General features: G+C 46.1%; 1 protein-coding gene across 3 annotated transcripts in view; it reads left to right on the top strand.

Moving 5' to 3' along the window:
• Window positions 1–26,929, top strand: part of Cpped1 (calcineurin like phosphoesterase domain containing 1) — a 92,244-nt gene that overhangs the window by 59,541 nt on the left and 5,774 nt on the right. For 2 of the 3 annotated variants that reach the window (XM_046440613.2, XM_046440604.2), the window contains exon 3: window positions 2,712–3,134. The exons of the other annotated variant lie outside the window; for it this stretch is intronic. In XM_046440613.2, the coding sequence (XP_046296569.1) occupies window positions 2,712–3,134 (423 nt within the window). The remainder of the gene's footprint in view (window positions 1–2,711; window positions 3,135–26,929) is intronic. 3 annotated transcript variants of the gene reach the window in all.

A 26,929-nucleotide genomic window follows, 5' to 3' on the forward strand; every position in this document is an offset into this window, starting at 1 on the left:
GGTCTTAGAACAGGACCTGGTCCACATAACCACTAGGGGGATCAGCTGCCATTGAGCATCACAGAACCCCCTGGTCAGACTGGAAGCTAGGGGTGCTTTGGGGTGTTTTTTTTTTTTTTTTTTTTAAAAAACCAATAAGGAAAGGAGAGATGATTTTACTTGAATTTATGGAGTGCCCTTTAGGTGGGTCAGCACAGGAAGGAACTGCCCAGTGGTGTCTCAGGGGATCACCTGAGTGAACACAGATGTTCACTCAGTCCAGTTTCAGCTAAGAAGCCACATCGTTCATGGCACAGCAGACCCCAGGGGAGTCTGGACCAGCTTAAGGCAGAAGCTGACCACAGGCAGAGCCCCAGCACCACTGCCAAAGAGGTCTCCTGGTCTCCCATGCCAGGCCGGACCTGCTTCTCCCAGGCTGAGAAGATTGGTCTGCAGGCTTCTGCAGTGTGGGTCTGCTGGCCTTTCCCAAGCAAATTCTACTAGTTCCTAGATAGTTCCTAGAGATCCGTGGCTTACCTCCTCTGAGTCTTTAGGATCTGGGGCAAGAAACACCTCTAAAAAAAAAAAAAAAAAAAGCCCTGATATTTTCTCTCATTTCTACTCCTCCCCCCCGCCCCTCCCTCCCTCTCTCCATCTTGCCCTCTCTTTTTCTCCACAAGCTTGGGAAAGGGAAGGAGGGAAGAAAAAGATAAAAGGTCTCCATACCCCCCACTCCACTTCCCATAATTATCCAGAGTTAGATCCTTTGTCTCTTTCAAGGTGTTTTTATCCAAAGTACATAAATATCTGTGAGCCTTAAAAAAATTCATGTGATTTTACTCTGCTTTGTTTCATGTTTTTAACTTAATATATATTAAGGATCTTTCTGTAGCATCAATATAGCTCTGCCTCTTTCTCTTTTCTTTATGCATTTGATTAGGATTATATATAAAAAACATTTTGGTGAGGTATTGAAACTCTGAGCTCTTCTTCATCTAATACTGTAACTAAAAGTAAATGAATGAAACTTGGCAAAATTACAGGGAGGAATGATCTATCCACAGTTGCAGTGGTGACTTAACCGAGTCTCTCAGAAGCTAATACACGTCAACAGGCCAAAAGAAAGGAGGAATGACACGGGAGGTTGGAACTGCACTGTTAAGGAGTTTTCATGGAAATATGGGAGCTTGCTGCTCACCAGGTGGGGCACGCATTCTTCACAAGTTCACCTGGGGTTTTCAGAGCACCTGGACAATGAACTCTCGCTAACGGCCATCTCCTTGTAGGTGCCATTTCCAAAATAGTTTTGTCCTTCTCCATTTCTTTCCTGATCTTACTGAACCCTATTTCTCATCTATTGCTGAGACTCGGTTCCTTTGTTTCTGCATTGTGGTCATAGCTGTGATTGCTTCATGAGGACTTTTCCCGCCTTATATTTATTTTTAACTGAGATATAATGATTGTGCCTTTTTGTAGAGTACCTTGTGATATTTTAACCAAATTGGGGTAGTGAGCATATCCGTCACCACGAACATTCATGGGTTCTTTGTGGGGGAATGTTCATAAAACATTTGTACATTTATTTTGAAATGTACAACAATCCTCTCCCTCTGCCCCCACCTTTCTGTTTAGTCCACGTGCAGCGTTACTGGGTTTAATGTCATCTTGTCTTATGTAACCCTTTCTCTGGTGGGTTTTCCTCCCCTTAGGGAAATGCTTTTTGTCACTTTTCTTATGCTGTCTGCCTGACAGCAGTCACAATCCTCAGGACTGATGTGGTCCTGAGGTGTGTCCTTGCCTGCTTCATCGCTTTTCTCAATAATGCTTAACAACACTAAAGACAGATGGGTGTGATTTACCCCACTGGTTGTCTGACTCTGGGTTTGGGATGGGCCCTATGCCTGCTGACTCCCAGCTCACCCACACTAAGTCAGTGCCTCCACTGCCTGTCCTCAGTGCACAGTTGTCGGATGAATTCACAGGGAGGCTCCAAAAAATATATGTGCAATTGGATGAATTCTGAAATCCATTTATGAAAGCTTTAGTAGGTTATTATAGAAAGTAAGGAAATGAGCAGTCTGAAGGAGGAAGGTCCTGCCCGCCCACACATTTTTCACCTTTGTCAAAATAATCATTCCCGGGTGCTGGGGGCAGAGAACGCCCTACAGTGAGGTGTGGAGCCCTGTGCCTCACACTGTGGTGGGGTACAAAATGCCTCTTCCTGTGTCCAGGGAGTTTGGCACGATGTAGGTTCCCATCAATCTAGCCACTTGGTTTCAAAGGATTTTTCCCACAAGGGTGTGGCACAATCTGTAAGGCTACGTGGATGATAAGAAGACCTTACATAGCCGGACTGGTATTCAGGGTTGGGTCCACTGTCACAGGATGCCCATGATGCTCCACTGATGTAGCAGAGAAGGTGGGATATATTCAGTGTGCATAGAAATGAAAGATAGAAATTTAGCTTCACTGATATTTAATGTTAGGATCAACTCCACAACACCACTTAGCAATGGGGGGCAAATGGCCAGGTGGACATTGAATTTCTGAGGTGTCCTGAGGAGGGACTGGGACTCCTAGCTCCCCTATTGATTTGCTTTTAGCAGGTGACTACTTTGCAGTTTCCATGTTCCTGGTGAGGTGAATCTGGACTTCGTCTCTGGCTTAGTTGTATGTTAGTAAAGACCTCAGTAGTCTCCAGCCAGCTCAGGATGTGGCCTTCACTCTTCCAGGGATGCCCTTCCAGAGGGAGCAGACCAAGGACCTTCAGCGAGTTCTGGGAGCCATTGACAGGGCGATCCCATTGGTCTTCGTCAGTGGCAACCATGACGTGGGCAATGTCCCCACGGCGGAGACTATCGAAGAGTTCTGCCAGACTTGGGGTGATGACTACTTCAGCTTCTGGGTCGGGGGTGTCCTGTTCCTGGTACTCAACTCCCAGCTCTTGTATGACGCCTCCAGCTGCCCTGCCCTGAAGCAGGCCCAGGACCTGTGGCTGGACCAGCAGCTGAGCCTCGCTGTGCAGCAGAAGTGCCAGCACGCCATCATCTTCCAGCACATCCCGCTGTTCTTACAGAGCATTGACGAGGACGATGACTACTTCAACCTCACCAGGTCTGTGCGGAAGGAGATGGCAGACAAGTTCACCAAAGCAGGTAGGCCCTAAGGGCTGGAGAGGGCCTGGCAGAGGGGAGAGGGGACAGGGCTGTGGATGAGCCTGGGTTCCCATCCAGGATCTGCCACTTGCTGGCTGTGGCTGTGGTCAGGCTGCAGATTCTCCAGCCTCAGCGCGCTCCCCTGTAAGGAGCAGCAGGCATCGCCCTCCACAGGGCAGTTGCCAGTAGAAGAGCAGGCTGTGGAGCGTTCCGGAGGGTCCCTGGCCTGCCAAACAGCAGCACGTGGCAGCTTCTCACAGCTGGAGATGGGGCTCCTGGAGGCAGGGTCATGGGGAATGGTATGCCTCAGGAGGTGGAGGAGAGGGCCATCTTCCTTCATTTCTCTGGGAAGCAGAGACTACCTGGAGAACAGGTGGTCCTTAAGAGTCAGGCTCCCACAGTGTAACCCAGGAAGTCCTGAGATGAGGCTTTGGTGAGCAGGTCTAAGGGCCCATCAGTTTGCCCCAGACAAGGGGCATGGCATTCTCTTCCTGAGTCAGGGTAAAGAGAGGCGCATGGTATAGTCTACCCTACTGTAGACTCCTAGTCCCTCACACGTATAGCATGCGTTTGCACACACAAAATGAAGACACCCCATTTTTTAAAGTTTTTATTTTTTAGTTGTAGTTGGACACATTTCTTTATTTATGTGGTGCTGAGGATCGAACACCCCATTTTTGAAGGTGAGACCTCAGCTTCCAAAGGATGATTTACTTGGTGACTCTAGCCCTGGCCTAATTTCTCCTCCTGGGAGTCCCTCCAGGGCCTTCTCCAGAGGAAGAGCGTCAGCCAACTCCCCGAGTTACCCCAGGGCTTTGGCAGGGTTCCAGCTTTGACAACTGTTGTGAATCTCTCCTTGGCCCTAGTTCCTCCTTTCTAATCTTTCCAAGGCTTACTTGTATCAAATGTTCTAAAATGTAGATATCTTCACTTGTTTGTTTCGAGAGAGGGAAAGGCATTGACCTGACCCAGGAGCAGGCATTCCTTAAAAAAATACCCTGCTACTCTTCATTTCATCTTTGAGTATTAAATGTTTGTACTTATGAAAGATACAAAGCCCTTCTGTGTTTTTGAGACATTTTACAAAAAGCTTCTATAATTGGAGACATTTTCCAACTGTTCCATGGAGATGAAGTTGGAAAGCGTCTATTAAAGACCTTTGAAATGTTACGCCATGCTTGAATTGGTGAAGAAAACTGTTCTGATGCCAAGGAGGCAGTGTCAGGACAGCATCAGCTCTGCCACAGTGACTGTTTTATAACAGAATAAAGCCAGGAAGCCATTTAATGCCACCAAGATGATTTCCTTTCACAGCAAGTGGTGATCAGTGCAGGCGCCACCCGACTGCTCGGTGTCCCTGTTCTTGACAGCCAGGTCTTGAGCGGCATGTGGTTCTGAGTTTCCCATCCTAGGGCAGAGTGTGTGCTGCCCACAGGCACCCCAATACTGAGTAGACCCTCAGTGCTAACAGAGAACCCCACTGGCCATCACCAAGAGCCCCAGAGAGGAATGAAATGTCCAGACCACAGTCTTCCGCCCCCTACCCCAGAGCTGGTGTGCGTCGCCAAGGTGAACGCCAGTCACCCCAGCTCACAGAGGCTAATAACCACAACTTCAGTGCTTGTGGGCTAACAAGGGCAAGATGGAGCCCTATCCCCAGCCACATAGCAGCCTCTCCTGTAGGGGGCTATGTTGGAAGCCACATCGTAATCAGGAGGTGGCTTGGTAGCACTAGATAGCAGAGGGGGTCCTTGGTCCACTCTTCCGAGGCATCAGGCCCTGGCATTTGGACGGTCTTGCATCCAGTAGGGACCATGAGGGGAGCTCTGACATTCCAAGTCCCTTTAATTCCCCCTCCTTCATCTCTCCAGCCAGGTCACTTCTTCAGGCCATCGTGTTCATCTGGTCCCAGCGTCAGCTCTGAACCGGGCTCACTTTTCCACTCATGCATTCACCACCCAGCAGCCATGGGGGTGTACAGCTTCACAGCCTGACTCTCTGGGAACCCCTCACCCCAGCACATGGCCCAGCGCCTGTCCATGCCCTTCCCAGAGTCCCTGCCTCCTTCAGCTCTTCCCTGCACTCTGCCAAGCTTACTCAGTCCCTTTGGTGTGACGCCCCTACCCAGTTCTTCCTCAGCTATCTCAACCCCAGCACCTAATGCCTCCCTGGGCAGTCAGCGCTCCAGGCAGCCTTCTAGCTCAGATGTCCCTTCACCTCTGTGCTTGGGAGGCCAGCTCAGGCAGTCAGTCACAGCCACCTTCCACCAGTGCTTGCAGAGTGAGGAAGGCTCATGCTGGCTCACGTTCCTGCAGCTAGACTGACATGCTCACTTCTTGTGCAGCCCCGTCCTGGGCTCAGCAAGGCATAGGCAAGCCTGGGCCCCCACAGAGCTCTGGCCCAGCTTCCTGAGGTGTTTTCAGACTCTCAGTCCTGTCCCACGGCCTCCCTGGTCTTGGAGAAGCCTGTGTGCATCTCTCTACCAGCGTCCACCCTGGGGCCTTCAAGGGCCACTCAGACATCTATTCCCCCCCCCAAGTGTTCCCCTCCCCACTTCTCCCCCAGGCACCGCCTTTGGGGATGAGAAGCTGCCTCGTCTTGGCCACTAAGCCTTAGAATCTTCCCCTGAACCTGCTGTACAGGAAAAGCCCGAAGTGGGTCCCCTTCCTGCCATCCCCTGCCTGTCTGAATGGCTGGCCAAGCCAGGCCCTTTGCTCAGTGACCTTTAGACACAGAACAAGACTGAGCACCCTGAGCGGAAAGATGCCATTTAGGTGCTGATGCAGGGGCCACAGGCTATGACCTGCTGGGCTGGGAGGCACAAGTGAGCGCGCCCTCGTGGGCACATGCACATCCAGGGCTCAGAATACAGACATCATCTGGGGAAACAGCAACAGAATTAGAACTTACTGTGGAAAGCCAAAGTTCAGCTGATGTTTTGTAAATTCATTAACTTAAAGACCATGATAGAATCGAGGTGGTGATAGCAGATGGTATTCAGTGTTGCCTTCAGTTGCCCACAGCAGTATTATCCCCTAATACCATTTCAGTCTCATTTATCTCCTTGTGCTAAAATGCCAGTGCTCAAAAATATGTCAACCACTCATCAGACTATCAGGGTAGCTTTTAATTATGATAATTGTGTTGTTATAAAATATCCTTTTAAAGAACACATCCCTCCCCAAGCCATCATGGAGGCAGAACCCTGCTTCCTTCCAGCAAGTTTAATGAATAATTCTGAATCATTGTGTGGGATGAATAAATGATTTAATAATGAGCATCAACAATCATCTCCCATTGTTGCATTAATTTTTTTAAATGGGATAGGGTAAATGAAGAGGAAGGGATGTCACTGTACAATGGGCCACCATGTGTGTAGGAATGCACTCTGTGATTCAAAACCCAACAGTTTCCAAGCTCAGGTTTCCCTAGAAACAGATGCATCCTGTTTCTACTTTTGAAGCTCAATAAAAAAACCTTTTTTGTGTGTTACAAAAACGTTGTCAATAACTGGTACAAATAAACAGATCTCAGGGTAGAGAGATACGCAGATGTGAAGTGGCACCTGTTATTTTCTGTCTTCTTTTGCTCTGCCTAAGGATAATCAATTTCATCACATCCAAGGGATGTAGAAATTGGTTTTCCCCTTAATTCGCCTGATACCTAGTTGGAGTTGCAAAGACAGGAGATAATGAAATCCTGGTGGAAACTGGATTCATCTCCATTCCTCATGTTCCTTGCTGTGGAAGGTTAATATGTAACCCAGTTAATGTGGATTGACATTTAAAAACTCAATCTTAAAAAAACAAATGTCCATGAGCCAGAAAACAGATGTCCACAGGAATTCATAACTTACAATGGTGATTGTGATTTGATCATTAAACGGGGTGTCAGAAAGGCAGAGATGCATGACTCTGAGGTCCTCTCTAACTGCATTCTTCAACCTAGTTCTTATGATTCCCCTGATTTAGGCTGCATTTAATTTGGTGACTTGTAGTAACCAGCACCTGATAGTGTTATCAAACTCAATAATTTGTAATAAAAATTTTTTCCGATAAAAATAAAATGTCCAGCTCTTTAACTGACAGTGTTTCCCCTGATGTCTCAATACTTGTTCTTTTTTTCATTCTCAACATGGAGATTAGAACTGTGTATTAAAGAGTCCAGAGCAAATTTGGGAATTGGGGGTGGGGGGTGGGAGGGATCCCTGTAAGTTGATCTTTCCGACAAAAGTTAATGGGTAGCTTCACAGAATGAGAGTTTCATCTCTAGTATTTATGCTTTTAAAACAAAAATGAGAGAAAATGAGCTTGATAGAGAGAAATCCTAGCCCATGGTTATGGTTTTAGAATTTCAAAGTTTTAAAGAACATAAAGGTCAGGGTGTGCTTTATAGGAGGAATAAAACATCAACTCCTACTCTAATGTCTCACCAAGTCATATTGAAATTGTTTCTATCCTCTTGGCTCCTCTAGGCAGCAGGTCTCAGCTTTATTCACCTCTGTAAGCCCAGACCTGAGCCAAGACTTTCACACAATAGCACCCCCATAATAAAGAAATATTGGTTGAATAGGGAAGAATTAGGCTTGACTCAAATCTGCTTCAGCAAAACACACGTCATGTCCACATCCTCTATGGCTTAGGGTTTACCAGCTAACCCTCATATGGGAAACGCATCCCTAGGTACAGAGGTTCACATACTTTTCTTGAACAGGATCAGGCAGTAAATATCAGGCCCTGCAGTCTCTGTAGCAGCTACTCAATTCTGCATGTATAATGTGAAAGCAGCCAGAGACAACAGGATATGGCCACATTCCAATAAAACTTTATTTATAAAAACATGTGTAGGACCTGCATACTGTAGCACTACAACTCAGGCTTAGAGGAACGTTCCCATTGCAGTGTGGTGCTCTTGCTCCCCTTGAAAGCTTGTGCACACATATGCACACTGGGTATACTGTGTATATGTCTGATCCCAGTAGGCATCTGGTGGCCGCACTGTGGCAATGGCCTGGCTCACTAAAGGGTCTGCCCAACACAGGCGCCTCTGATCCTCAGTTGAGGGTGAGTCAGATGAGGCACACATTGCCCTGGAGGCCCACGATGCAATTTAGGGGTGGAGATGGGATGGGAAGATCTGTGGAGCAAATAAAATACCTAATGCTTTGGTGTTCATTTTAGCACATAAAGTTACAGACAGAGTATCTGAGTGGTATTCAGAGAAAGGAAAGCTTACAGAGTGGCACAGGTGACAGTGTGCAGCTGACAGGAGGAGAGAGGCCAGGTCACATAGCAGGGTTGTACACAGGCGTCAGCTTCCTAAGGACCTTCCTCCTTGTCCCAGATATGCGCCTTGGACCAGAGCATGGGACACGCTGCTGAATGTTTTGTCTTTCTCACTCATCCCAGACTCAAAGGGTTTGTGTGGGAATCAAAGTGGCAAGTAAAGAAGTACCTGGCACCACACCCAGCTTGTAGCAAGCTCTTGGTGCAGGCATGTTTGTGGTTATATGACCCTGAACTTAGTTGAGGGTCATATACAGTGGGCAGATTGCCTTACCTGTTAGCTAGATTGGTCTTCTCACACCAAAGGTGCTGGCATCCTTCTTCCAGGGGGCTGACATGAGACTTCAGGCAGAGAGAGGCAGGTCTGCTTCCAGGACTGGCCAGGAGTTTGCTAACACAACACTGCAAACTGGAGAAGGAAGAATTATAAACTCCATGCACCATGCAGACTACAGGAATAGAAGCCAGAAGAAATTCCTCTTGGCTCCTGGGATGTGCAGGAAAATGGACTGGGTTTTTGAGTCCAGGATTCCTCAGTGTAGATGTAGAACACATATACTTTTAGCCATATGAATAGGAGCTACTAGTTTAAAAAAGTGGGAACCACTGTACTAGATGAAAAATTGTTAGGGAACTTATCTATAGAACTTGATTATATCTTTTTAAAACACACATCTCACCATTTAATGTGTTGGTCAGCAACCTTTGAATGCATAATTTCATAGGGTTTTTCAAAATATGATAAATAGTACCCTCATTTAAAGGGTGGTTTTTTTAAAAAAAGAAAAACACTCCTGATAGTTCCTATTTTAACCAGCTTCGTAGTGAGAGCTCAACAATGGTTCCTTTTTAAGTATCCATAGAATCAAGGGTATATGGGGACATATCGACCAGAGGAATTTTGTGCTCTTTATTTTCTAGGGCTTGGCATGAATTCACTTTCCCAGGTTTGGTCTGTTCCCTGTTTTGATCCCTTCCCCAGAGAACATTATGCTCTCATCACTGGATGCCTGCGTCTGATTCACTATAAACCCAGATAAGAGACTAACTGCCGCAGCTACATCTGGTGTGAGTGATGGATTATGTTTCTCACTTTGGAGGTATCCTTAACAGTTGGGCTAATTAAAGTTAAAATCAAGTCCTGATGGTAAATATTTATAAATTAAGAATCTGGCATGTGCAAATGTGTGCTGCTGATTCCTGAAGTTAAGTCGGCATTTATTCATACAGCAAAGAGCATGGACCCCACGCTACACACTGAGCCAGAGGGATGGTTGCTAGAGATGTTGAGTATTTTTCATGTGTGTGTTGGTCATTTGTGTTTTTCCTTTGAAGAAGTTGATGTTGGGTTCTTTTGACACTTTTTGGTTGGGCTATTTAGTTTTTTTGGCATTAAGTTAAGATCTTGAGTTCCCCTGCCAGAGGAGTAGTTGGCCAAGATTATCTGCCACTACTCTTCACACTCTTAGTCATTTCCTTTACTGTGCAGAAGCTTTTTCACTTGATGGCATCCCCCTCATTGTTTCTGGGTTTAATTTTTTGGACTTTGGGGGTCTTGTTGAGGAAGTCAGTGCCTGCACCTATATGATGGAGTGTTGACTCTCTGTTTTCTTTTTGCAGTTGCAAGGTTTCTGGTCTAATTCCTAAGTCTGATCCATTTTGATTCGAGTTTTGTGCAGGATGAGAGAGAGAGATCTAACTTCATTCTTCTGCACGTGGATATCCAGTTTTCCTAGCACCATTTGTTAAAAGTCTGTCTTTTCTCTAACACATATTTTTGGCACCTTTGTCAAGTATAAGATGACTGTCTGTGTGGACTTGTCTCTGTGTCTTCTGTTGCATTGGTCTTCATGTCTGCTTTGATGCCAACACTGTGCTGTTTTTGCTACATGGCTCTGTAGTATAATTTGAGGTTGGGTATTGTGATGCCTCCTGCATCACTCTTCTTGTTCAGAATTCCTGGGTCTCTTATTCTTCCAAATGAATTTGAGGACTGTTTTTCCTAGTTCTGTAAAGACTGTCATTGGTATTTGGTTGGGTATTGCATTGAATCTGTAGATTACTTTTGATAGCATGGCCATTTTAAAAGACAAGGAAGATGAGGCCCAGGACGTCAGATCAGCTTCCTGGGCAGGGAAGTGGCAGCCTGTGCTCAGGGCCCAGCCTTAGCCATGGGCCCAGCCTTAGCCATGGGCCACGTATAGTGATGCTGCTGTTGAGCTAACAAAAACATGTGGATGAGCGGACTGTGCCTGGACCAAGCACTGAACGCAAGCAGGAAGGACTAGCACACCTGTGCGGGGAAAGGTCCACCTGCCCTCCCACTGGGCCCCTGTTCACCCTCATTGTGCAGGGACCTGAGGAGAAGGAGTGCTCCAGCCAGTCAGGAAGGCTTGGCAGCTAAACGTCCAAAAGGGTCCGTGCTAAGGGAGGCTCCAAGGAGCCCGCTCAGGGCTGGATTACTCCTTGGCCTCCAGAGTAAGCCTCTCGGGTCATCCTTTCAGAAACCTTCGCATGTGAGTTGTGCCTTCTGCAACCAAAAGGCTGTTTGTGATCTTTCCTAAGACCAAGGTCTGTGCAGCCTCTGCATTCTAGTCGGCTCCCTGGGATACAAGGCCAGGGGGCACATTAGCAGAGGATTGTGGCCCCCAGAAAAAAACTCACTTGACAGGGTGGGGACTGTGGCTCCAGAAAGTGGTGATTAAAGGAATCATAACATTAAAGGAATGATTAAAGGAATCTTGAGGAAAGAGAAAAATTACGACAGCCAGTTTATTATTCCAGCTCGTGTCTGTAAAGTGTTGGCTCTTAACTGTGGTGTGCACCAACTCTGACTGAACAGAGAAGTGTTGCCTGTTCCCTGCCTGAATTGCCAGGGAAGAAGTCTTGGACAGCGGTCTGTGCTTGACACTGGAAACAGCAGCATTATGACTATCTGCAGATTCCATTAAGGGTCTCTTCAGGAATCCGAGTTTGTGTTTACTATGCCAGCACCTTATTCACCAATGACCCCACACACATACTCACACACCATGCCACGTTCACAGGCTTCATCTTTAGCATAGTTCGTGGTTTCACATGCAGAGGCCACCTCTGGTTGCACAGGTGGGAGGGTTTCAGGTGGCCTGGTTTCTGAGCAACCTTTCATCCACATTTTCTTTTTATTGAGAACTACCTTCTTCTCATAGAGCCAGCACCATTTCATACGAGCATTGTGAAAGACGAGATGATGGCATACAAACATTCTCTCATGTCATTAAAAAACATTCCCCAAACTACTGCTATGACATGCCATGTTCCTTTAACTCTTTGGCCATTATTGGACAGTTAGGCCATTTCCACCTGTTTTTGTGTGTGTGTATATGTGTGTGATAAATGCTATTGCCACAAACTTCACTTTGTGCCTACATCTGTTTGCATAGTTTTTATGGAACTAGGGCCTGAAGTTGGCTTGGTAAGGCTGCACGAGACTGAGTATCATATCTTTTCTTTTCTTTTTTTGGTGGTGCTGGGGATTGAACCCAGGGCCTTGTGCATGTGAGGCAAGCACTCTACCAACTGAGCTTTATCCCCAGATCTAGAGTCATATCTTGTTGGCTAGATCCGGCATCCCTTGGGAGCTCTCTACGTGGATCAGGTACATTGCTTACTGTCAAATTGACCTCTTGGTGTTTTCAGATTCATTGTACCTGTTTTCTGTGTTTGGAAATTAAGGGCCTAACCCCCAGGGTCCTGGAGCTTGGGGACAGTCAGTAGGGGACAGACAGAATCCTGGATTAGGACTTCCTGATGTCTTAGAGCCTTTTTTGATTTTCAAGCTTCTTTCCCCATAAACCATGGTGGGGACAGGAATGCTCTTTGCTTGCTCCCTGTGTGATAGGCACGTGGCTCCTCATAGTATAAGCCTTGCCTGGTATCTGTGGCCTTGGTGACTCCCAGGACAGTGTCATTTCATGCTTCCTTCCTTCTTTTCTTCCTTTACTTTATAATTCACAGCAGCCTCAACCTCATGGCTCTGTCTTCACAAAACTACCTTGACATCTGCTTTGGGGGCACCTAAAATTCAGTCAACCCAGCAGATTTCTGGTTGGCCTCCTCTGGGCCAAGGCCACTGATCTATCTATGGAACAACTGTTTTCAGCAGAAAGCAAGCCTTGTTGATGGGGTTGATCCACCTGCATGCTGGAGCACCGTGGTGGTGGGCACTTGCCTCCTATCTCCTGGTCAGGACCACAGAGTCACCCTTCTCAGCCTTGCAAGGCTGCTGAACCTCTTGCCCAAGTTCTGGCTTAGCCTTAAATGTGAAGGGACTTTGGCTGTAATCTCATCATTGCTTTTTTTTTTAAACAGTAAGAGTAGATCTTAACACACATTATCTTTGGGTCATGGGACTATGAATGTTATGTTATTTTTTTATACTCATTTGTATCTTTTAAGCTTTTTATAAGATGAAAAGAGTAATAAGAGGGATCCCTATAATGAAGTCTGGGTCAAGGATGAGCAAACTGCTTCTGTAAAAAGCAGGATTATGAAAATCTTAGTGAAAATTGTGGGTATTACATAGGTGCTTACCCAGACCTAAATGTGGCCTTGTAGAGCCTGGCATGGTGGTACACACCTATAATATCAGCAGCCAGGGAGGCTGTTATAAGAGGATCGCAAGTTCAAGTCCAGCCTCAGCAACTTAGTGAGACCCTGTCTCAAAATAAAATGGGCTGGGGACGTAGCTCATTGGAAAGCACCCCTGGGTTCAATTCTCAGTACAAAAAGAGGAGGGGGAAAGTAGCTATAGAAATGAAAGGGGTGTTCTTAACTCAGGCCACAGAAGAAAAAAGTGGCAGCAGCTCAGCAACCTCTGGCCCTGTACTCAAGAGCAATCGCCATTGACACTCTGGATAATATTAAGAGCCATTGATTCTTCTAGAAATTATTATGCACGTAGCATCTTCTATGTGTAGTCTTTTTCAGCCACAGAGAAAGGCTGCAGTGTAAGTCAAAGTGAGGAAAGATTTTCTTTGTTTTCCATTGACACATTTAGGGGTGTTTTGATAACGCACACTCTGCTGCATGCATGTTGTCTGTTTCTCACTTCCAAATTGCTTCCCAGTTGTCATAGGTGTGGTTTGAGGTCACATCTTTGTTTCCTTCATTCTCTGATGGAAAATGACCACATACCGCCTTTGGGTCTGTATCTGGTCCTGTTGAACATCCACAAGGTGCTTCAGAAGGCAGAAATAACTTTAAGGTCATGGACAAAGCAGTACTTCCAGAGCCTTACTGATTCCCACCCCAGCAAGGAAACTTCTAGACCTCTTGGACAATAGGTAAATTGTTGGTGTGTAAGAGCTTCCAAAGACCAGCTTATATAGTGTTCACAACTGCAGGGTCGGTCACCCTAAAAGGAGAGTCACTCTTCTAATAAGCAAAAGGTCACATTGGTGCCTTTGCGCTCCACAAAATAGGACACTACAAGTTGTCCTGTTCGAGAATGAGGAGACCTGTCACATAAACAGAAGGCCAAGGTAATTGGTAGCACCCAGAACTACACCAGCTCCTGATCTGCCTCCTGGCATGGTTCTCTGCCAAGGCCAGACCTTTTCCAGTGGTTGCCATGGCTCTGGTCATCACACAAGGAATGACAACAGAGGCAGAAGAGGGGGGGTTAAAGCGAATCAAAATCATTCCCAGAGTGGCCCTTTCCTCTTCTTCCTGCTTGGAGCCTAGATGCAATGCTGGAAGTCCTATGGCGGTTTTGCATTCCTGAGAATAAAAGCTGAAGTCCAAGGATGCAAAGCAAAAATGTAGAAGGAGCTGGATTCGTGATGGATTCCTGGACCAGCACCCTTCCTGGAATGCTCACCTCCTTTCTTTTTATGGCATAAATAAATCAACCTTGCTTGGTTAATCCGTCATAGCTACTGTGAGCTGAATGTCATCCGGGCACATCTGAAGACAGAAGATGACAGGCTGGAAGGCACAGGGCAGGAAACGAGGCCCCACAAAGACTGCAGAGGACAAAAGGATAGAGGGACAATGGGATAGACAGGATAGACAGACAAACCAACCCCAGCACAAATGGATTAGGAGAAGGGAGAGAGTCTAAGCTAGCCCTTGTCCCTGGTTGAGTCACGGTGCGTGATGGTCAGTTCAACCCACAGGAGGAGGGGCAAGTGCTGAGGAAAACATAAGCTCAGTTGGCAGTACTCAAAGGGATGTCAGAAGAGAGGTGCTCGACGCCACAGAGTTGAGTCTGGGAGGTGATGTAGTCATCAGTAGGTGTCTGAGGTGACAGCAGTGAGAGGGAAGGTGAGAAAAGAAGCACGTGGACAGAGCAGGGGGGGGGCCTGCATGTAAAGGACTCATGGAGGAAGAGGGCCCGCCCATCAAGGCTGGGCTGGAATGGAGAGGGGCCCAGGGGGAAGAGCCAGCTCACCTGGCTGCTGTGTTAAAGGTTCACTACCTGGTGAGAATGTCTCTTTGCCCAGTTTTAAAACAGAAATGTACTGACCAAGGTGCTCACATCTGAGTGGCTGCAGCAGTGCCTTCTTGGACTCTCTGGCTCCAGGCAGAGGCAGGCACCTTCTGCCCAGCAGATTTCATCTTTAACATTCTGCAAAACAGTTCCCTTCTGCGGCTCGCCACCACCTCTGTCTACCTCCCTCGAGTATTTTTGGCTGGATTTCCAATTTGATACATGAGCATTCCATCAGTCAAAACAATCTTTTTAATGAGCCTCTTGTCCTGACAGCTGTGTTTAAGATAGGGCATGGGAAGCGGGTAATGGAAATCTGGAAAATTGTCCATTTTGGATTGAACCTTAATGTGCACCCGCGCTCCTTCTCACACACAAGCCTGCCATCTTCTTTTAAAAATAAAGAGGAAATTATGAATAGCAAGAAAGATGTAATTTGTGCAAATGAAAAAAAAAGGATCTTCTGATCAGATACTCAGAGAAAGATGAGAGGGAAGTATAATTATTGGGTGCCGCCTGAGTACATACCACACAGCTTCCTGCCGGGTGACCCTGGCCATATCACTGATTCTCGCTTGATCTTCTCACAGCCCTGGAGTGGTTGACACTCACTCTGTCTTCCAGATGAGGACACTGAGGCTCAGAGATGTGTAGGTACACTTGATGCCCACACAGATTGGCAGCAGCAGAGCCAGGCATCAAGCCTGTGTCCCTTACCACCTGGCTGCCCTTGCTATTCTAGCAATCAAATATTAATATTAATAAAATACAGCCTCCTTGCATATTCCACACACAAGTTTTGAATGCCCAACTCATCAGGAAGGGAGAAAATAAATTAAAAAGCTGAGCATAGCCACCCATGGAGAAAAGGAATAAGGGGCATTGGGGCCACAGGCTGAGGACTGTGATTAATACTGGAGACCAGGCAGGAAAAAAATTCGAGGCTGTGATCACTCCCAGGTCATGGATACAATGGGCAGCCAGGCATCTCTGGTCCCTGAGAATAGTTACTGTTTACCCTGGAGCATGGGAGCATGGCTCTGAAGAGCATCATAAGCAGGCTGTGGCTGCAGTGGTGTGGCAGTTATAGACAGGAACAGGGCCCCTCTTGGCTACCCCAGGGTTGGTGTGATGGTTCTGACCATGAACTCTTCCATTCATTCTTTTCTGGGAACTTCTGCCCCAGAACCAGTTCATTCCAGTTAAGCTGCAATGCTCCAGACTGGCTATTATCTAGGCCACTCCTCTGCCACCAAGAATTGTATGTCATCCCCTTCTCCTGCCTTCTAGTTTCAATTAAAATATGGCTTTTGTCATGTAATATTTAGATTAGGTAAAACAAGTGTGATTTATGTGACTTTTTTTTGTAGGTTAGAAAAATCCTTAAAATGAAACAAAAGATTCTCTTTGGGTTGTACAGGATGAGCTGGCCTTGAGTGAAGGTCCTGGCAACAACTGGATCATTGCTTCCTAGTGAAGCAAAACAGGTGGCGGGAGAGAGGGAGATGAGACCCAAGAGGAAACTGCAAATCTAGACAAGCCAGATGTTTCACATATATGGGCCAGACATCTGGTCAGATGCCTGAGGTGACCAGATGTTTGGGTGTAAGTGGAGCACCCACCAGAGGGGAGGCATGACCCAGGCTTCCAGCAGGGCCAACCCAACAGCACCCAAGTGCTGTCATGGTGAAGACTTCAGTGGTTCAGCTTCTGAAGCAGATGGTGCCCCCCAGCCCCCCGCAGGTCACACATCAGCAGAGCAGTCAGCTGGGCATCCCCCAACACCTAGAGAGTCTAGTGCTGAAGAAAGCAGCTGAGACCTCCCTGGGACCCCGCTGCAGGGGCTGCAGACCTCAGCACACCTAGGGACAGGAGCAGTCTCTGTCCAGGGTCCTGAAGCTTACCAGGGAGCAGCACTGAGTGGGTCGCCTATGCCTGGCCAGTCCCTGGAGGGCTGAAAGGCTCTGAAACCACCTGTCCTCCCAGCCAGGTTAGGGCATTTATTATCAAAATACAGAAAGATATCCAACCATCTAGATTTTACCCAGCAGAAATAGTTTTCAGGATTTCAGAGTTCCTCCTACAGACTCCTGTGTGAGGAGTGAACGTGAGCCTGGTGTAGATCCTTGGTGGGGTACCATTGCAGGGGTGCATATGTGTTTATCATCTAGAATATACATATTAACAGTGAATCTGTGAAGGACACCTGAACTCCCAAGTGGGAAGAGGGCTTTCCAGCAATTTCCTTCCCTCTCCCATTTTTTATTTGATATTCTATATTTTCACAATATTTCCTTGTATTTTTAGCAATCTTGTATTGTTTTTTCTCTACTTTTTATTCAGAAATGTTTTTAAGTTTACAGAAGAGTTGCAAGAGTGTGGATAGTGAATAGAACAAATGTGTACCCTTCACCCACGTTTACTTGTTGTTAACACTTGACCCCAACTGCTTCAGCCCTTGTTTGTGACAGCTGCTGTCTGCATGTTTATCCTTTTCTGATCTGTTTGAGGGTAAGTTGTGTGCATCATGTGTCTTCTTATTTCTCTTACAAAACATACCCCACAACATGAATATACTTTCTTTTACTTGGTTCATTTAACCATTTATCTCAGAAATCACTCCACTCTCAGTATGTAGATTGTCCTTGTTCTTTTTCATGACTGCAGTGTGTTTACTCACACTGCTATAGTTTATTCATCTGCTCTCTTAAGATATGCATTACTTTTTTTTTTTCAGAGCAGATACTGGGGATTGAAGCAAGAGGTGCTCTACCACTGAATACCAGCACTTTATTTTTTGAGAAGGGTCTTGCTAAGTTGCTCAAGCTGACCTTAAACTTTTGAGCCTCTTTCTTCAGCCTCCTGAATTTCTGGGGTTACAGGTGTGTCACCGCAATGCTAAACATGCATTAGTTTTGAAGGCAGCAAAGCAATAAAGGAAAGAGCAAGTAGCTCCAGCCACAGGTCTTTGTTATATTTAGTGGATGTGGCAGTGGAGAAATCAGGTGGCTAAGGAGCCCTCAGTCTTGTTACTTAGCTCCCATTAGGATCTTTCTACATTTTATCATTAGAATAATGAAATATCATGAGGTCCAGCCAAAGTAACTGTTAGGTTGGGGTCCCTAGCAGGAAACCCAGAGACAGGGATTGGGGTTGGCTCTCTGGGACAGAGAGTGAGGAAATAAGACAGAGAAAAAGCACAGGAAGTTTGGTCTTAACCATCACATGAGTGCAGCCTGATCCACAGGGCTCTAGAACACTAATGAAACCATACAGGTGGTCCCACCATAGGGCAAGGACTGACCCCAGCCCTGCCCCATGCACAATAATACATTTTAGAAATGTTGGAAGAATTTTAAATAATATAGACTGGCCCATAGCACGTCTTCAGTAAATGATAGCTATTATTGTTGCTATTCCTTTTTGATGGTTTATTTGGGTACCAGATTCAGTTTATCTGTCTAAAATTTATAATTCAGTGGTTTTTAATCTATTTACAGAGCTGTACATTAACACCAGGATCTATTTTACAGTATTTCCATTACTTCATAAAGCAATCCTATACTCTTTGGTAGTCACTCTCCAGTTTCCTCCCAAACTTCTCTCTCTGGCTCTAGAAATGTGTCTCTATGGTTTGCCTGTTCTCAACATTTCCTATGAGTGGAGTCATTCATTATACTGTTTGAGGACTGGCCTTTTTGCCTGTCATTTAGTCATTGGTGTGGCCTCCCCATCCCCTTCAGTAGGAGAGCGCGTCTGAGAAAAAGGCAGCTGTGGGCCCATGGCAGCCAATCCTCCCAGCAGCAGGAGGGTGGCTACACCAGCCTCCACAGAGGGCCTGGCAGGGACGCCAACAGTGCCCACCTTAGTAAGCCACATGAAAGGGCTGTGTTAAGAGTAAGACAGAAAATTTATCCAGTGTCATGAAAGAACAAAGGGTAACAGTTTCTCAGAAGTCTATAAAAAATTAAGAACTAATAAATGATTTAGCAAGGTATAAGATTAACAGGCGAAAATCAATTGTATTCTTATATGCTATCAGCAGACAGTTGTTACTAGAAATTGTGAAAACAGTTGAATCTTCAGTGGCACCAAAAGACATAAAATCTTAGGAAGAACAAATAATGTCAAAGCCCTCCACCCTAAAAACTACAAAACACTGATAAATAATGAAAGAAGGCCTAAGTAAATGGAAAGATAGACCATGCTCATGGATTGGAAGACAAGGTTCTTAATAAGCATTTTCCCCAAGGTGATCAAAATTCCAGCCACTTCACTTATTGTCTGAGTTGACAAGCTGATCTAAGCAACCATAATAGCCAAAATAGTTGGATTGGATCAAAGTCCACCACCTCCCCCGCTTATTTTCTGGCAACAATAGGGATTGAACCACAAGCAATAGGCCTTGTGCACACCAAGCAGGTGCTTACCACTGAGCTAGACTCCAGCCCTTGAGTTATTTTTTTAAGCGGTAGGATTTTGACACTCTTTATTTAAAGTAGATAAAGAAGTCCGACCTTCAGGCAGTTGCTCTTATTTGTAGAATAAATGAACTGCCTTGTGTTTCTTTCAGTAGTATTCCTTGCATGGCAGATACACTCCTCATCTCACCCAGTTGGAATGGCATCCATAGTTTTATAAACTAAATTACAAGTCACTCTGTTGTTGTTTTTATTTTTGAGATGCAGAGAAGCTTCCATTTTTTTGAAGAATCTGGAAATTTGGGCTAAACTTTGATGGACCAAACATAAATTTTTAATGGCATACTTTTCTCCACTGCTACCATTGGCCCTCCTCTTGTTCTTGTAACGCTTAAGTGGCTCACAGCCGTGTCCACAAGGTTGCATTTTTTCCACATGTTCACTCTGTAGAAGAGGGCAGAGTTTCATAGCTGAGACAGAGCCTGAAAAGAGGAATGACCCTCAAAAGAGGTCTCATGGAAATGTCTGTAAGGTCCCATTCAAGAGCACACACATGTGGAGCTGGGAGGTTTAGACCAGGGAAAGCTGGACCGGCAGTGCTGAGATGCTTGGTGCTCAGGGCAGGCAGGAGGACACACCTGCTCCAGCACTTTTTAAAGTCATTTCCATTTCAGCCAGTCTTAGCTCTCTGCGGCCCTGGCCTCCCTTTTTCTGTGCCCCTGCCTCCCCTGTCCTTTAGCCCAGCTAGAATCCAAACTGGAATCCCATGTGCAGACTTTCACTCTCCTCCCCTTGAAAGTGCTCAGAGAGTCCGTCAGAGGATTGAAATGCTAGAGAGAGAATGTGGGTGCTTGGCTGTGACAGGCAGCAGGAGCCTCTGTTCATGTTTGGCTCCCCTGCTTCCGAAGCACACCTGACACTCCTGCTTCACTCGTGGTGTTCCCCAGGCCTGGTGTGTCTGTTTTACCTCCACTGGGCAGCCATTTCAGTTAAGAGCCCTGACTGGGGCCAGACCCTGGGTTCAGATCCTTGCCCTGCCTTTCACAGTCCCAGTTAAGCACCAAATGTCTCTCAATGTCCATTTTCTCATCTGTGAACCTGGGATAACAACCACACCCCTTCAGAGGGAAATTGTGGGGAACAAATGAGTTAGAAATATGTTAAGTGTCTAGAATGATGCTTGGCAGATAATGAACACCCCAATATTATTATTACTACCGCCACAGTCACGATCTCCTTCAGGTCAGTCAGAGAACTGGAAGAAGTGAGTGTACCTTTAGGTCAAAGCCTCCTCCTCCAGGGAGCCTTCTAACAGGCCTGCAGCACCATGGTCTTTGGCACTTTGCACCTTTAACATGATGGACAGGGCGGGCGTGTACTTCTGAGTCAGCCTGATCCCAACACACATCCTATCTATGTGACCTTGTAAGGCACCTAACCTCTCTGTTCGTCATGCCTTCATCCATGTCGTGGGGATAATTTCTTCATTGAGGGGTCCTCATGAGGCTTAAGTGAGATATTGCACATGCCAAGTGCTCAGCTCATCGGAGATGTTCAGCAAATAAAGCACTTTGAAATTGTGTTGTCCCTTTCTGTATCTGTTATGCAGAGTTCTTTCCATCTCTACCGGGCTTCAGACCTTGAGGGGTTTGTTTTGTTGTTTGGGGGGATTTTGTGTGTGTGTGTGTGTGTGCCAGGGACTGACTACAGGGGCTCTTAATCACTGAGCCATATCCCAGCCCAACTTTGAGCTCTTGACTGCTAGGAAAGGTGGGTCTCGCTGCACTTTACTCACCCTGGCACCAGAAAGGGGTTCAACACTGAAGACACAGCCTCCTGCCTTCCCCAGAGAACCTGGAAGGGCCCCTCCTCCCTGCACACTCCTAGCCCCAGGCAGTGGGGCTCCAGGAAAGGCACATAGCAGGGAGACTCTGATGAGAGTGGTTACGCTGAGATGTAGAGCCCCAGATGGTGAAGAACCCCCCCTAATGGGGCCGAATTGGGCTTAGCCAGATCTCATGTTGGCGGCCTGTGCCTCCCAAAACTGAGATCACCCGCCACTCCCTTGCCTCATGGCCATTGCTGGCGGCTGGCCAGGATTGCCTCATGCCTACCCCCTGGCTCCTTGCTGAGCAGACAGACTCCTCTCCACAGTATTTATACCCACTTTCTATAGGGTCACATCCAAACTCTCTTTTTCTTTCTCTTTAAATGAGTCACATTCTTTTTCCTTACAACTGAGGCGGAATAAATGAGTGCAACTAATGATTTACAACACAATTTTCACATCTGTAGCTGGCAATGTAAAGATACATAACATTTCCATAAATGTGTACTCATGCTGGATAAAAATAAAAGGTGTCCAATTAGAACTTGCTTACATTTTTCAGGCCCAAGTCAGTTTTTCACATCAGAATTCTACTAAGCAAATTTCTGATATTAGAATAATAAATTATACAGAGATGATATCCCAATCCTCTGACTGGTTTGAAGTGAGTTTGAATCAGGGTGGCTTAAAAATGGCTTTTTGGTATCTTCCTGACATGATACCATGAAGAAATAAATATGAAGCTGATGCCATAGAAAGCCATCCCCTGCGGACACAGCAGCTGTCTTTGCAGGAAATTCTTCTGGCAGTAATTTAAGATGTTTGTCATCTCCTTACAGCAGTTCATAATTCAAAGACAATCTATCTGTAATACTCAATTACGGAACCACAGAGGCGTGTCGGCCACAGATGACCGATCAACAGCCCAAATGGAAATTTTGCTCAACTGCTGAAAACACCACTAAAATCCATCCCCGTCAGGGAGGCCACGATTGATTAACACATTCCAGACTTCATTTGGTCATGAATCAGTGCTTCTCTCTCAGAGGCTGGTAGGAAGCTGAGGTGGGTGAAACGTCCTAACAAAGCAAGGTCCCTGTGCCTGGAAGTCACAGGAGTGTAACCTGGACAAGAGCCTGCATGTTGCAGAGCTCACAGCCAGGCTGGACCTGGGCCCTACTCCAGCAGTGAGAAGCTGGCCCTGCCCTGAGAAGCCTCCTGGGGGGAAGATGGGTTGTCAGCATGTTCCTGCTCCCCTATAGACCTCTGCCACCCTTGAGAGGCATTGTCATTATTCATCTAATAGACAGGAAACAGTAGCTCTCAAGGTGAGAGATGTATCCAAGGTCCCAAAACAGAACAGAGCCTGAGTCTGCACTGCCAGTCAAGGGCAAGGCTTCCGACATCCTGGTGCCCAAGTTCTGAGCTAGCTATGTGGCTTCATGTTGGTTTCTGAGCTTCTGTGGGCCTCAGTTTTCTCACCTAAATAGTACAGATACGAGCCCTGAGACCAAGGTCCATTGGAAGGATGCAGTGGGATGAAGGCTGGAAAGGATTTCATGTCCTGCATGACACGGGATATGGCTGCTGCTCTGCTCCATCCAGGCCCACTCGTGGTCTGCTCTGCCTTGGTACCTGACCATAAGGAGTAATGGAGGCCAGACAAGAACATGTTCAGGTTAAAAACTCCTGGGCTTTCTAGAAGGTTAGAGATAGACCCAGAAACTCCTATCACCAGATACTGGTTCCAACCCAAGAAGCAGCTCCTTCACTCCCCCACGCAAAATTGTGTTTATACTAGACCAGCCAGGAACATGCCAGAACCTTGAAAGTAGCACCAGAGTCCAGGAGAATGGGTGTATCAATCTTCCAACTTTTGAGACCAATTTCAGCCTTCAGCCTGACCATTCCTTTGTAAACCTGTCACATGTTCATTGCTTGATTTCTCATTCAGGACCCAAAATGTTAGTTCCTTATTGTAGAAAGGAGAAATCTCTTCTGTGAAGAGGCAGAAGGATCTGAATACCTGTGGTACGTACTAGCAACTTGACCCAGCCCTCCTCAGGCATGCTTGCTACTCTGAGGATCCTCATCTGGTCATATTGTCTGTGTCTTAGGACTTAACAATAAGTTGTGAGCCTAAAAGGAAGAGGGCAGGGCATGTTCTTGCAGAGGAGTGCAGCAATCCAAGATCCAGGGAGCTCTGCCCTGACCATTTTTGGCCACCTGACCAGTTACCTCTAATGCTCCATCTCTATCAGTGCCAGTGAACATGAAATTAAAATGAGTTTTTGACATTAATTCCTGCTAATGTGCACTTATTTCAAAATTGCCAGGCATTCTTTCCAAAATAGTGCAGTTTACAACTATGAGTTAGGCATAAAGAGACAAATTTCATAAGCATAATTTAGCATACAAAAAAAGTACTAATGCTAAGTGTTTTCCATCCAGCCACTCACAGCTCCCCAGGGCAAGTGTCATCTCACTCCCACTAGGGCCTCAGACAACACAGGCCTGAGGCTTTGACACCCCAGAAAGACTACCAAGGAAGCAGTCATTTACACACACACACACACACACACACACCCTGTGCAATCAGGAGCTGTTCTCCTTCTGTGGCAGGGACTCAGCAGGCACCCAGCCCAGCAGTTCCAGCTGCGCTTTTGAACCACCCAGCTCTGGCCCTAGTGTGATGTGCCTGCATGACCCCTTTCCTTGGTTCCTCGGGCTGCCCCATCTTGTTCATGTCTCCTCGATGTTTTGCTCCTGCTCATTGATCAACTTGTGATCACAGTAAGCATTTCAGTAATAAAGGCAGAGAGTGGTACCCCTTGCTGGGCTCGCCTGTCCCACTGGAGGCACAGATGCATGCCTGCACCCTCTTCCATAGACATTGTCTTTATTTTGCAAACATAGGAACACTTTTTTTTTTTTGCAGCTTGCTATTCATACATAATATCATTGGTGCCTTGCAATGCCAGTGCATGTAAATCTATCTCTTTCCTTATCTGAAGTTTTGCTTTCCACAGTTTTTAGTTACTGTGGTAAACTGCAGTCTGAATTATGAAATGGAAAATTCTAGGAATAAACAATTTATAAGTTTTAATTTCCTGCCGTCCTGAGTAGCATGATGAAATCTTGTCTGGCACTGTTCTGCTCTGTCCCAATCTGGATGTGAATTGTCCCTTTTTCCAGTATCCACACTACATATGCCACCCAGACATTAGTCATTTAGTGGATTTCTTGGCTGTAAGCTCAACTGTTATGCTACTGTAGTGCTTATGTTCAGGTAACCCTTGTGCAAGGATGCAAAGGGGGCACCAGGACATAAAACATGGAAGGACAAATGGTGGCTCTGGCACTACATGGCAGCGCTGCTGGGCATGTGGGAAAAAACCTATTGTGTATACAGCTCAGTTTCAGGTACCCACTGGGGGTCTTGGGATACACCCCCTCGAGTAAGAGGGGACTGTGAGCATTCAGCGGTATCCCCTAAGTGAGCTGCACAGACAGTGGATGTTGTCCTGTTTATGCCCACGGACCTGACACACACCTCGGGGCTCTTCTCGAGGAATGTCTGAAGAATAAATTGCCACTGAGGTGACTTTGCTGGGTGAAGGGGAGATTGTAAAATGTGAAGCGGTGTTGCCACCTTGCCCCCTGGAGTGGGTTGCGGTGGGTTGCTGTCTAGTAAGTGTAGACAGCCCTTCTCTCCACCCTGGCTGTTTCAAGTAGGGAAACTGAGTTACGTTCCTCTGCACCTGCAGGGTTGCACCTCAGCGCCACACATCTACACCTGCCTGCAGGAGAGGTTCCCGGCCTTGCTAAATGGCAAACATGGCTGCAGCCCCAACAACTCTGTTTCAGGTCTCCCGATTCCTACCGCAGAGCAAGGGCTGCAAGCCGCTCAGCATACTTGCCTCACGCCCTTTTCTCTTTCTCCTCTCACTCTCCTTTTTTCTCCTTCCTTTCTCCCTGGTCTCTTTGTCTTTTTTTTTAAACCAGCGTTCTCAATCTCTTATCTGCTTTCTTGTTCCACAGAGTGGAACTTGTGAAAATTCTTCCAATCCTGAATTAGAAAAAGAACATGAGAAAAAAACTAAGGACATCCGTTTATGGACTTGAGTTAATGTCTTCCATGTTGATTCGTTCACTGGAAAGCATGCACCACCCTAGCACAAGATATTCATAAATGGGGAGACAGGGTGGGAGAGAGATTGGGATTTTCTGTGTTATCTCTGTAACTTTCATGTAAATCTGAAGTTGTTCTATTTTTCAATTTTAATTTTTAAAAGCCTGGATAAATTACATTTGGTCATCATGTCTCCTTAGGCTTCTGCTGGCATGGTTTCTCAGACTTCCTTGTATTTGATGGTGACTCTGATGGTTTGGAGGAGGACCCTGTTGGTTTGGTTTGGTCAGGTGTTTCACAGGATGTCTATCTTCTGGAATTTTCTGTTTCTGGTGACTTGAGTGGAGTGGTGGGCTTACAGGAAGAGGACCCAGAGGTGGAGTGCCACTTCATCACAGCCTTGCTGGAGTGCACAGAACCCCCGTGAGCTGTGCTGCGGGTGTCATCTAGCTTCTCCACCATGGGTACTTTTTTTTTAACCCCCTCTTTGTACTTTGTGAAAGGAAGTCAGCACATAGCCCACTCCAAAGGGGTGAGGAGCTAGGCTTTCCTCCCAGAGTGAGGAGTATCTACATAAAACATTTGCCTTTCCATATGAGAAATTTGTTCTTCTTTCTCCCACTTATTTATTCAGTCATTCATGTCAGCATGGACTTGTGGAATTTTTTAATACTTTGGGTCGTAATTTAATACTAATGTATTTTGTTGCTCAAATTGTTAAGCCTAGACTTGAGGCTCCTTCACGGATTGCTGTGTCCCTTTGACACACCCCAGCATTGTGGGGTGTGAGTCTTGAGCACTTCCTTGCTAATGGCAGGTGCAAGATGCCTGGCTCATCTCACATGTTTCCTGCCCTGGTCCTGTCAGGGGTCCAGAGTTCTTTTTATTGGGGAATGGTTATAGTAGCCAGGATCTGTGTACTAAGTATGCTCATTGCCCTGTGTCCTTACTTCCCACAGTCTCAGTAGACAGGAAGGCAGTGGATCCTGGATCCTGGCCTGAGTTTATATACTTCTATAAATGTTTCTGTGTGCAGCCATCTGCATTGATTTCAGGCAAACGTGAATTTATACTGATGTTTCCAGCTCTAATCCATAACCACGTGGATCATTTTAGCCTCCTCTCCCATAAATTTTTTCTGCATTTTTTATTGAGCTATAATCCATATGCTATAAAATTTACCCTTTAAATTCAGTGGTTTTAGTACATTCACAAGGTTATGTAACCATCACCACTCTCTAATTGCAGGCCATTTTTACAATTTCATAAAGAAACTCTATACTCATTAGCAGTCATTCCCCACTGCCTCCACTTCTGGCAGCAGTGATCTAATTACTGCCTCTGTACGTTTGCCTATTCCAGACCTTTCATTTACATGGGACCATGTATTTTGTGGCCTTTTATGTCTGGTTTCTTTCACTTAGCATGATGTTTCCAAGGTTCCTCCTTGGAAACAGGAGGCATCAGGCATTGTAACAGACATCAGTACTTCATCTCTTTTGATAGCTAAATACTCTCCCATTGTATAGGCAGATCGCTTGTTTATCCATCGTCATTTAGTGGGCATGTGGTCTGCTTCCACTTTTTAGGTATTATGAACACTGCTGCTATAAACTTATGTACAAATTTTTGCATAAATGTATTTTCTCATTTCTCT

This window comes from Marmota monax, unplaced genomic scaffold, assembly GCF_021218885.2.
Source record: "Marmota monax isolate L192 unplaced genomic scaffold, Marmota_monax_Labrador192_F-V1.1 WCK01_AAM20220418_F8-fsc00035, whole genome shotgun sequence".
Lineage (NCBI taxonomy): Eukaryota > Metazoa > Chordata > Mammalia > Rodentia > Sciuridae > Marmota > Marmota monax.